Below are 11,809 nucleotides of genomic sequence, written 5' to 3' on the forward strand. Positions count from 1 at the left end.
CTTTGAGCCAGGCACCCCAGCTGAGTCTCTCACTACTACAAAACCCAGAAAAGGGCCAAGGCACAGACCCCATTTTAGTCTGCTTCCTATTGCTATACTAAATACCACAGACTGGGTGAGTCATAAAGGAGAAAGGATTGTGAGCTCGAAGTGCTGGAGGCTGTGAAGGCCAAGCCTCTGATGAGGGCCGCCTTGCTGCCTCCTGACACAGTGCAGGCACCCGTGGTAAAACAGATCAAGCCTGATAGATTAGCAAATGAAAATATATTCTTTTTAGATCTTGCGAGGGAGGCCGTGGAACCACTGAGCTAAATCCCCGGCCCTCTTTTTAGATCTTGATACAATGTATTTATCATTTTTATTCTCTTAATCATTTTTGTTATGAAAAATTATTTTCTTTTTTTTTCTTTTTTTTGGTACCGGGGATTGAACTTGGGTCCTTCCACTTGCAAAGCAGGCGGTGGAACCACTGAGCTAAATCCCTGGCCCGAAAAATTATTTTCATAGAACAGCTTTTATATTTTCTTTAGTAATAGCTACTTGTATTATATTAAAGTAAACAAAAATTTTTTAAAAAGTAACAGATCAAGCCTTAGAGCTTGGGTCTCTCCTCATAAATCCACTGATGCTACATGAGGGCCCAACTTTGCTCCTCATCTAATCCTAGTTACCTGCCAAAGGGCCTTCTGCTTCCAAATGCAGGGACTCAGGGACTGTTTCCAAATGTACATTCCAAGGAACGCACCCAAACCAAGACAGGCCCTCTAACCATTTTCCCCAGTGGCTTCCCAAATCTGGTGGACACTCGCCTGGCAGCCTACAGGCCTAGAGGGCAGCCATGCTTCATTTTCTCTTCTGCTCAGGTGTAGACCGGCGTGGCATGCTTTGCAGTTTCCGGATCCCTGGCGCCTGGTCCTGTGCATGGTGCCTGAACATCCAGGCAAACACCTGCTTCAGTACCGGTGAGTCGTGACTGCCTCCCCCAGTGCCTGGAGTAGTGGATTTCAGACCTTCAAACCCCAACCAACAGTCCCTCTCCCTCAACTGCCAATGATTCCTGTGTCACCGACCTCTCTCTGTCTCACCAGGCTTGTCTCGGCGAGTCCTGTTGACCAATGTGGTGACAGGACACCGGCAGTCATACAGGACCAACAGTGACGTCTTGGCCCAGCAGTTTGCTGTCATGGTTGGTTGAATTGGGAAAGGTGTAATAGAAAGTTTTCTGGGATGAAATTGGATTCCCTGGTGTGGCATTTAGACCTCCTCCCTCTTTTACAAAGGAGAAAAGAAGTGACAGAAAGGATGAGAATATGAGTTGAGTAAAAGGCCTGCCTGAGCTGGATTTAACCAACTTCCTGTCTAAAGTAATTCTTAGCAATCCTTTATTTTGGGTTAGTGGGATGAATCATGTTTAAAATGTGTATGTGGGGCAGGGTTGTAGAGCGTATGCCTAGCATGTTCAAGGCCCTGGGTTCCATCCCTGAGCCCCACAAAAAATTAAAATATGTATGTGAAGTACTAATCCATAGCCTCATATGCAACTTTCAGTTTGTAGGTTTTATATGGATAAAAATAAATTCTGGTCATTACTGTATTTCAAAGGCTTGCCCTGTAGAGAATGCTGTCTTCAACAGTATGGAGGGGGAGTCTGCTGACCACTCGTGGCAGGAGACAGAGTTGATCATTCAGACCTTTAGTCATCGCCTGCTCCGGTTAGGACCCCACACCAACCTGGGATCTCTTCTCTCCTAGTCACATGCTCCTCACCGGAGACCTTGGTAGGGACAGGGTGCTATCACTCCGGCTTCATGAGAGGGGCCTAAGAGCTTATAAGCTGCCTCCAAGCCCCTGTGGGCTCCCCACACTGGAGTAGACACGGAGTCCAGTTCTACCCCATCACAAGGACTTCTTGTCCCTTCTAACTCCATTGAGACTCAGCCTCCCACCAAGGCAGCCCATGGGACCCTGTGGGAAGCTGAGGCCAGAGAAGGGTTTTCTTTGGGAGGACACACCCTTCCCAGCCTCAGGGGTACCAAGCAGTCCCTGTCTCCACAGACTCCTTTGCTGTTTAATGGCTGTCGCTCTGGGGAGATCTTTGCCATTGATCTTCGTTCTCGAAGTCAAGGCAAGAGCCGTAAGGCCACCCGCCTATTCCATGACTCAGCAGTGACCTCTTTGAGGATTCTCCAGGAAGAACAATCAGTGATGGCATCAGACATGGCTGGAAAGGTAGGGGACACTGACTTCCTCCAGCCCCATGTATGCTGTCTTAGTTATTTTTCTCATTGCTAAAACAAAATACCCAACACTCAGAACTAAAGGGGGAAAGGTTTATTTGATTTACAGTTCGTAGAAGTTTCAGTCCATAATCAACTGACTCCAAGGATGGCAGAGGGGCAACAGTTCATGGCAGACAGACAGTAGCAAGCACCAAGAGACCTTAACAGTGTCGTCCTGCCCCTTTTATCTTATCCAGACTAATTAGGAAAGGTAGCACTCACACCCTTACTCCTAGTGCCCTCGGGGCTAGCATGGCACCCAAATCAGTCATATACTTTAGATTCAGCCACCTCTGAAAAAGCCCCACCTGAGACCAAAAAGGCTTTGGAAGGGACATCTAAACACAAGCCATAACATATGCCATGCAAGGGGGTTCTGCAGAAGAAACTGGACCAAGACATCAGGCAGGAAGAAGTCACAGGCTATCTGGGGAGCTCCTTAGCTGCCCCCAAGAGCTGAATCCATCCTAGTCAGAAGTGAAAGGGGTTGCTGTCTACATGATTTTGATGGACTTGGGTTTAAGAGTTGGAGGTATAGGCCCGGGATTTAGCTCAGTGGTTCCGCCACCTGCCTCACAAGCCAAGGACCCGAGTTCAATCCCCAGTACTGAAAAAGAAAAAAGAATTGGAGGTGTAGATCTTCATTACCTAGAGGCCACTGGAGACTGCCTGGCCCGTCCTAGCTTCACACCTGGTGTTCCCTGATGTGTCTGCAGGACCCTCCCAAATGATCCCCTGTGCTTCTTCCCTCAGATCAAGCTGTGGGACCTCAGGGCCATGAAGTGTATAAGGCAATACGAAGGTCACGTGAATGAGTACGCCTGCTTGCCTTTGCATGTGCACGAGGAAGAAGGAATCCTGGTGGCAGGTACATAGGGAAGAGAAGATTCTATCCATCTAGTCACATCTCTTAGAGCCCCAGCAACTTAAGCGGCAGAGGGAGAAGTTGCTCAAAAACAGAAGTACTGGGGACTGTGGGCATCTGGGTAGGGAGACTCAAGGGGAAATAGAGTTGGATATTGGTAAACAACAGTTGGACACAGCCAGCAGCTGCACAGCCCTCTGGAAACAGGGAGGGGAGGTATAGCAAGACAGCAACTAGGAGACCAAGGTTTGGGATCTATGCATTAGGTCACATTATCCCATCATACACTGTCCTGTCTAAAAACTTGCTTCCCATTCTCTCTGTTCACATGTCCACAAGAAGGTCCTGAGAAAAGAAATCAAATCCATTGAAAAGTAACCAATTCCTGGTCTTTTTAACATTACACATGATCTGTAAGAATAGGAACAGCTTCTACCTACTAAGCCCCCTTGAAAAGAGTTACAAATTTATTACAGATCAGACTATTTCTGGGCCATAGGATAATGTGATAGCACCAAGGTCAGTGTTTTTATATGTGAAACAGCTGGCCCTTGTTCTCAGTCTTCACGAATCCTCATATTTGCTAATGTCCTACAAAAAGTACTTATTCTCCGTGAAACATTTTTGTGGCTAAGAAGCATCACTTTGTTAGAACTTTCGTAGGCATACCTACTGTTCTCATCAACACCAACACTTAGCTTCTTTTAAATCTATTTTCTGCAAGTGTGCATCTCAAAAGCGCTTCTGTGTGCTGTGTCGCAGAAGAGCCAAACTGTATTGAGTGGCAGGTGCAGGTAGTCCACCAGTTGCATCAATAAACTACTGCACATGGTCATCCCCAACCAAGGGAGCCCTGTGAACTTAGTCACTTAAGTGGTGAAACAGACCCATGACTGCCAAAGGCCCACCTTCCCTTCTCCTGCTGAAGCCATTCAGATGTTCAGGCTGTCATACCCCTAGGGTCATATGTCATGATGTTTAGGGCTCAGAACTTACAGCCCTGAAGACTTTAATTGGTCTTAGCAACTTGAACTTCTTAAACAGAAAAAGCTCGGGAAGGAGCCATCTGGTTTGTTCTCAGGATATAATTAATGAAAGTGAGAGATCTTGGTGAATATTGCCTGTTATCTAGACCAAGTGTGCTAGGTTCCCCTTAAACAGCCCTTGACACTGAAAGAAGCAGAATCCCCCTGCAGAGCCAACCAGTCATGTCGCTTCAAGTACTTGTAATTATTTACGTTCTAGAACACCAAGGGAAATCAGGATTTTGATTTTGAAAAGTACATATTGGCAGTGTTTGTATATGACTTTGTGCTTTGGCTCACACAAAATCACATTTAGCCTTGAAGAATCGTGAGGAGCCACGTCCAGACTTTTTTCCTTTTCTTTCTCTCACTAACCTGCTGCATGTCTTCCCTCTTTCTTAGTGGGCCAAGACTGCTACACAAGAATCTGGAGCCTCCAGGATGCCCACCTGCTCAGAACCATACCCTCCCCATACCCCGCCTCCAAGGCTAACATTCCCAGCGTGGCCTTCTCTTCTCAGCTCGGAGGCTTCCAAGGAACCCCAGGGCTGCTCATGGCTGTCAAGCAGGACCTTTACTATTTCTCCTACAGCTAATTCTGCAGGGGGACAGCCCAGAGGAGTGTGGCTTTGCCTGAGGAGAATTAGAGTGGCTTATTTCTGGTTCTAATGAGGGAATTTTAAGCGATGCCCAGTGCATGCAGATCTCATCCCTCTGGCTGCTATGAGCAAGGTGCTAAGGATTTTACATGGAGACACTTCAGTAAAGTTGTTACAGTTAAATTGTGGGCTCAGAGAGCTTGAAAGTCCTTTTCATAAAAGGTATTTATTTCTTTCTCTTGTTAAATTCTCCAGAATAGTTCCCTAACCCCTACCCCCTTTTTTTTAAAACAAAAAAAGACTTTTTTGTAAAGACTGGAGATAGGCAAAAACTAAAATAAATCTGCTGCTTTCACAAGAAGCCCTGTGGAGCTCAGTGAGACAAGTGACTGTTGGAGTAGTCAGTGCCTGGAATCCAGGAAGAATTGCATCTGTCTTTGACAAAGCCAGCCGGGTGGAGAGGAAAGGCAAGTCATGTCTCTGAGTCTATGGTGTAAAGATTTAAGGCTGGAGTCTGGAATCATTAATGTGGCTGTCTCAAACTCTGCTTCAGCATGTCCAATCAAAAGGATTCTCTTTTTGTTACTGCTGATAGGCATTGAAAGGAAAGATGGATTTTTTTTTTTTTTTAATTCTAGAAGTTTTTGGTTTTTTGGTACCAGGGATCGAACTCATGACCTTGCGCTTGCAAGGCAGATGCAGTGCCACTGAGCTAAATCCCCGGCCCTGCTAGAAGTTTTAAAGTCTTTAACATGCCTTTGTTAAGGCAGCTTCCAGAACGTAAAGGATAGCAGCTCTTGTTGCTGATATGGTGACTTGAATGTCAAATTCAAGGGTGCAGAATCAAAGAAAATTCACTCTCTTTTTTGTAATCTCAGCTGCAGTTTCTGAGATGTTTATACCAAATGTTTTTAAAAGCCTGTCTCTCTACCAATAAAGTAGAAAAACATGTTACAGCATGTTACCTCTGCTAAGGTCCTGGTGCTTGTAGCACCAAACCAACTGCAGTAGTTTATACTTAGATCTCAGATGAAGCCAAAATAGCTGAGACCAGCTTTAATAGCTGTGCTGGAGACCAACCCACCCTGCCCTTTTCCTTCTCTGCCCTGCCCTGCATGTGCCCCAGGAGACTGGCTTCTGGATGGCTGCAAGGCCTCTGGCCCTGGGCACTAAGGCAGAAGCACCCAGTGGGAAGTACTAGCAGGAAAGCGGAGGGCAAGAGGGCCACAAAATAGGATTATTAGTTCCCTGGCTCCCTTTCTGTTGACCTGTGGTGGCTGTGACCGTTCATCACAGCTTTTATTGGAAGACAGCTCTTTCTGGGTTCCAGTTAACTGTTCTCTTTGTCCCCAACACCTTACTGTTACTAATCCCAGGTTAATTCACCAGTTAAACTCTTCAGTTACCCTCTTGAATGTTCTATTTCCTGCCAGACCCTAATAAAACTTATACAGAGAACCAAATCTTAAACACTACGTGAGAATTTTGGTTATTTAATAGTTGAACTACAGCTACAGCTATTTTTAGTGTTTCATCCTATCTTATTTGATCCTTATAACAACCATAAAGGAGGCAGGACAGCAGTACTAATTCAAAATGATTAGCTGATTGCACATACCTGTTGTCCTGGCTATTCTGGAGGTTGAAGCAGGAGGGTCACTTGAGTCCAGGAGTTAGAGGCCAGTCTAGCTAACATGGAGAAACCCAGTCTCAACATAAAACATTTTTAAAACTTATAAGCATCATTTTAAAGATAAACCAGGGTCCAGGCTAGGGGCACAGCCCTAGCTTCACTCAAAGTTGTTACAGTACCACAAGCATGTTCTCTTTAGAGGCCATAATCTGAGCAAAGGCATGTAGTCACAGATGATACTCATAGCCCCAGTGGCCAGAAGTGAGGTGACCTGTTGACTGGGAAGAGCACTCACACTCCTTTAGTTGAAATACCTTCAGGACTTTGAAGGGATAGTCTGGGAGCGGGACCAGAGGCTCAGCAAGATCCATGCTAGAGCTCAGATTTAAAGTCAAGAAAAGTTATAGGGGCCGGGGATTTAGCTCAGTGGTTTTGCCACCTGCTGTGCAAGCGCAAGGACCCGAGTTTGATCCCCGGAACCAAAAAAAAAAAGAGGAGTTATAGACTGTTATTATGGATTCAGTTTTCTCTTCCTGATCGATGGTAGTTCTGAAACTGAAAATGCAAATATGGTTGCAAAATTGTATCAGAATTTTAACAGTTGGAGGCTTGGCTCTTGTGTTGTAGGGTAGAAGCCAGTTGTTGCTTTCAGTGAAGAAATTACTGTTCCTCCCTGAGGACAATGGAAAAGATTAGATATAAAGCTGTGCTCTCCCAACAACAGAAGGAACCTTGGCTTTTTACCTTTGCTCTTAAGGAATATATACTGCACTTGATCTTAGCCAAAAGGCTGAGAAGCGATTTAAGGAAAATATACTGACTTTATCTAGAGGGAAATGCAAAAGAATGCATATTGTGTGAGCAGATGTTCCGGGAGACCTTGCCAGAGGCTGCACAGGCTGCCTGGCCCCAGTTGCCAGCTGTGCATCTCACTGCTACGCACCATTGACCTTCTGAACCTCTGAACCACTGTCTGGCTGTAAAACCTGGCCACCACTGACGGCCTTCCAACCATCAACCATATAAAGCTAGTACACTGCCTGGCAATGAAATAGGCAACTAAATATTGGTTCTTCACTTTTCCAATTCCCAACTAACTTGCTGAGTTAAACCCAAGGGATGACTAAGGATCCCAGTGGGTCCCATTGCTTAGGAAACCATTTTAGTTCTCAGCCACAAGCTGAAACCTCATTATGTTCGATCACTATCTTCACCTATAACCAAGTTCTTTACACAGAGTTATTTAAAGCCTTATGTGGTCCTGTAAGATCCCTCGCACACCCAAGGAGTGGAGGAACTGGTTGGTGTTAGAGAGCTCATTGTAGTTACTAGGCAAGGAGGGGGTCCCTGGAGTGTAACCATATTCTTAATGGCTGCCAGTGGTGTTGAATTGGAGAAAATCAACAAAGCTCAAACATTTCAGCCTACATTTATGTGGTTTTTACCTCATATTTAGCTGAGGCTGGGATTGGATCCTGTAAGACCAAAAAAAGGACATATTTGACATTGGTACCCTTCCTCTCCTCCACTGGTCTGACCAGTGTAGAAAAGGGAGTTTAGAAGATTGCTGTCAGGCATGGTGACACATGCCTGTAATCCCAGTACTCAGGAGGTTGAGGCAGGATCACCATGAGTTTGAGGCCATCCTGAGCTACAAAGTGAAACCCTGTCTCAAAAAGCCAAAAAAAGAGAGATTGTTTTATTTTAGTCCTATGAAAAGAGCCTTAATGGGCCGGGGATTTAGCTCAGTGGTTCCGGCGCCTGCCTCACAAGTGCAAGGTCCCGAGTTCGATCCCCGGTACCAAAAAAAAGAAAGAAAAGAGCCTTAGGCCAGTGATGGATTAGAAATGTCACTATCACCAGGGATCTAGCTCAGCGGTTCTGCCGCCTGCCTCGCAAGCGCAAGGACCCAAGTTCAATCCCCAGTACCAAAAAAAAGAGAAAGAAATGTCACTATCATCCTAAGCAAACCATGGGTGCTGGGGCATGACCACAGAACAACCAGCCAGGTCCAACATAGCCACTTTTCTGACTTAGATCTAAAATGTCCCCCCAGGTCTTGTGTACAGAAGTGAAGCCTGGTCAGAAGAGGCAGGTCACTAGGGCTACGACCTAGAAGGGTATATTCTTGTCCCCAGCCCCTCCCTTCTCTGCTTCCTGGCTGCCATAGGATGAGCAGCAGTCCTCTACCATGCCATTTCTGCCTTGGAACCAACTTACCATGGACCAAATCCTCTGAAAACGGTGAGCCAAAATAAACCTTTCCTCCTTTAAGTTGTGGGTGTTGGATATTTTGTCCCAGGGACAGGAAAGTTACTGATACAGAAAATTGGTACCAGAGAAGTGGGGTCATTACTGTGACTACCTAAGCATGTGGTTTAGAAACCTCTGGAACTAGTTTGTGGTAATTTGGAAAGATTAGGAGATGCAGGCTAAAGAAGCTCCATAAATGCTGTGAACAGAACTTGATGGGTGATTCCAGTTGAGACTCAGACCAGAATGTTAATAGAGGTCCAGGGATTTAGCTCATTTGTTCCGCCACCAGCCTTGCAGGCGCAAGGTCCCAAGTTTGATCCCTGGTGCCCAAAACAAACAAACAAAAAATGTTAATAGAAATTTGGACACTAAAGGCCAGGCTCATGAGGTTTCAGTTGGGAACAAGGCCTCTACTGGAAACTGGACTAGAGACTGTGTGTTACATTCTTCCAAGGAATCTGTCTATATTTTGCCCATGTACAAAGACTTTGCAGGAAACTAAGGTTAAGGACAATGGAGTAACTAACCTGGGAGAGTAAATTTCAAGACAGCATAATATTCAGGCTATGGCATGGGTACTGCTGGTGCTTTTTGCTAGACTTGGGCAAAAACTTGAAATTTTGGCCTGTAAATCCTAGCACTTGGGAGGCTGAGGCAGGAGGATCACCAGAAATTCAAGGCAGCCTGGGCTAGTGAGTTCAAGGTCAGGCTATACTACATAGCAAGACCCCCTCTCCAAAAAAAAAGTGTTTTTGGTCCAAAAGTTGAGGAAAAACTAGGTGTGGTTTCTGAAGAGATCAGTAGCACCAAAAAGCAGCTAGGTACTTTGCACTGGGATGATAGTTAAGAGTCCTTGAAGGGATCTCAGGACATGGCCAAATTCCTTTGAAACACTTTGCTTTGAGAGCCCCGTGGCACCATACTCATTCAGACCCACCCAGAGAAGTGTTTCTCCAAGTTGAACCATCTAAGCATTCCGAGCCCTCTGCAGCTGTAGTCCAAGCTGCTCAAGCTGGCAGCAGTCCTTCACATCATCCACATGGTACTGGTTTTTCAGGCATGCAAAGTGTATAAATTGTGGGGTCATGGAGATTTCCACCCATATTTGAAAAGGAAGGCCTGGATGGCCAAGCAGTCTACCCTGGAGAAAGGAGTACACAAAGCTGAGGGAAGCCAAAAGAACAGTGAAGACTCCAGAAGTTGAAGATGGCAGGAATGTGGAGTGTCTGCTATGGAAAACCACAGCCAGTGAGCATGGCCAGCCTGAGAAGCCATGTGGCAGCAACTGACAGTGCCACAGGGGGAGGGCTGTGTAAGCCCTATGGAACACAGGTCACCACCACCTGCTCTGGCTGCTGGGCATGGAGCCACAGGATTTAATGTTTGCCCTGCTGGGTTTCAGTCTTGCTTTGGTCTAATTCCTTTGTATCTCCCTATTCCTTTTTGCTTATCCTGTCTCTTTTTATGTGTTTAAGTATTTAACTTTTTTATTTTCAAGAAGACTCAACTAGGTGCCCGCCAGTGAGGCCGGACCGTAGGGAGCCGCGCAGAGCCTCTCTACTGCCGTGATCCCAGGGCTCTGAGCCGACCTGCCCGGGCACAGGATGCCAGGGCCAATTCAAGGGGTGAGGAAAAGTCGGGGTTGAAGCCCCGCTGTGCTGGGGCCGCCATCCCTGAAGAAATGAGTGGTGGCTTGGCTCCAAGTAAGAGCACAGTGTATGTGTCCAACTTGCCCTTCTCCCTGACAAATAATGACTTATACCAGATATTTTCCAAGTATGGCAAAGTTGTAAAGGTTACTATAATGAAAGACAAAGATACGAGGAAGAGTAAAGGGGTTGCATTTATATTATTTTTGGATAAAGGCTCTGCACAAAACTGCACCAGAGCCATAAACAACAAACAGTTGTTTGGTAGAGTGATAAAGGCAAGCATTGCTATTGACAATGGGAGAGCAGCTGAATTCATCCGAAGGCAAAACTGCTTTGATAAATAGAAATGTTATGAATGTGGGGAAAGTGGACACTTAAATTATGCCTGTCCGAAAAATATGCTCAGAGAATGTGAGCCTCCAAAGAAGAAAAAGAAAATTGCCGAACCGGAAGAAATCGAGGATGAAGCAGAAAGTGAAGACGAAGGAGAAGACCCTGCTCTCGAGAGTCTCAGCCAAGCCATCGCCTCCCCGCAAGCCACGACTGAAGAACAGAACCAATGGAACCCAGTGCAGGGGGACCCTCCACGTCAGAGGTTTCACGGCGCCCAAGGATAAAGAAGAGCACATACTTCAGTGATGAAGAATTTAGTGATTGGAGTTGTATAATGTAGATGTCAGGAAAATAAAAACTAAGTGCAGTACAAATTATTTGCCTATAGGAACACTTAATATCAAATATTTTTTACCGTAATACAGTGCATAGAAAATAAAAATAAAAAATAATTTTTAAAAGTAAAAAAAAAAAAAAAGAAGACTCAACTAACAGTTTTCTTACATCTCAGAAGAGACTGAACTTGACTTTTTAGCGATGCTGGAACTGTTAAGACTCTAGCAACTCTTAGAGACAGACTAAATTCATCTTGCATGAGATGGGCATGAACCTTCTGAAAGGCAGAGGTAGAATGTTGATTTCTAGGCAGAGGTAGAATGTTGATTTCTATCTAAAATGTCTCCCAAAAATGTTTGGAGGTGGGGCCTGGTCACTAGGGACATGACAAAGGTGTATTCTCATCCGTGGCTGCTCCCTTCTCTGCCCCCTGGCTACCACAGGGTTAGCAGATTCCCTCCACCGTGGTGTACTGCCATGCCATTTGCCTTGGACCCAACCAACCATGGACTGAGTCTACTGATAACTGTGAACCAAAATAAACCTTTCCTCCTAAGTTCTGTGACGTATTTTCCAGCCACCTTTCACCCCTTCCCCCCAAACCATTCCCACCCTGCCCCACTCATCCAGAAAATGAGAGAAGGCTGGAAGGGAGTAGGAAAGAGGAAGATAAGGGAAAAGGCAATGGAGCAAGGGAGCAGGGAAAGGGACAGAGTCCAATGTTGGTGGCTACAGAGAATGGGGAAATGATAGACGACACAGGAGTCAGACAAACAAGGCAAGGGAGGAGAAGCAAAAGGAAGCCCCACATTAAAAGGTAGAAAGTAATTT

General features: G+C 45.6%; 1 protein-coding gene and 1 pseudogene across 6 annotated transcripts in view; both read left to right on the top strand.

Annotated features, from left to right (window-relative positions):
- Positions 1-8,675, top strand: part of Dcaf4 (DDB1 and CUL4 associated factor 4) — a 33,388-nt gene extending 24,713 nt beyond the window's left edge. For 2 of the 6 annotated variants that reach the window (XM_087195356.1, XM_087195357.1), the window contains 5 exons: positions 864-962; positions 1,089-1,186; positions 2,056-2,229; positions 3,033-3,147; positions 8,458-8,675. In XM_087195356.1, the coding sequence (XP_087051482.1) occupies positions 864-962; positions 1,089-1,186; positions 2,056-2,229; positions 3,033-3,147; positions 8,458-8,504 (533 nt within the window). In that variant the 3' untranslated portion in view covers positions 8,505-8,675. Of the gene's footprint in view, positions 1-863; positions 963-1,088; positions 1,187-2,055; positions 2,230-3,032; positions 3,148-4,571; positions 5,418-8,457 lie in introns of those variants that run through there. The other 4 variants (XM_013067416.3, XM_004837258.4, XM_004837257.4 and 1 more) reach the window with 2 other exon arrangements.
- A 1,472-nt stretch (positions 8,676-10,147) lies between these two features.
- On the top strand, positions 10,148-11,123 carry LOC147822754 (zinc finger CCHC-type and RNA-binding motif-containing protein 1 pseudogene; annotated as a pseudogene).
- Positions 11,124-11,809: the final 686 nt, after the last annotated feature.

This window comes from Heterocephalus glaber, unplaced genomic scaffold (assembly GCF_053883595.1).
Source record: "Heterocephalus glaber isolate CG9 unplaced genomic scaffold, H.glaber_assembly_v1.0 deba00001608, whole genome shotgun sequence".
NCBI classification, from domain to species: Eukaryota; Metazoa; Chordata; class Mammalia; order Rodentia; family Bathyergidae; genus Heterocephalus; species Heterocephalus glaber.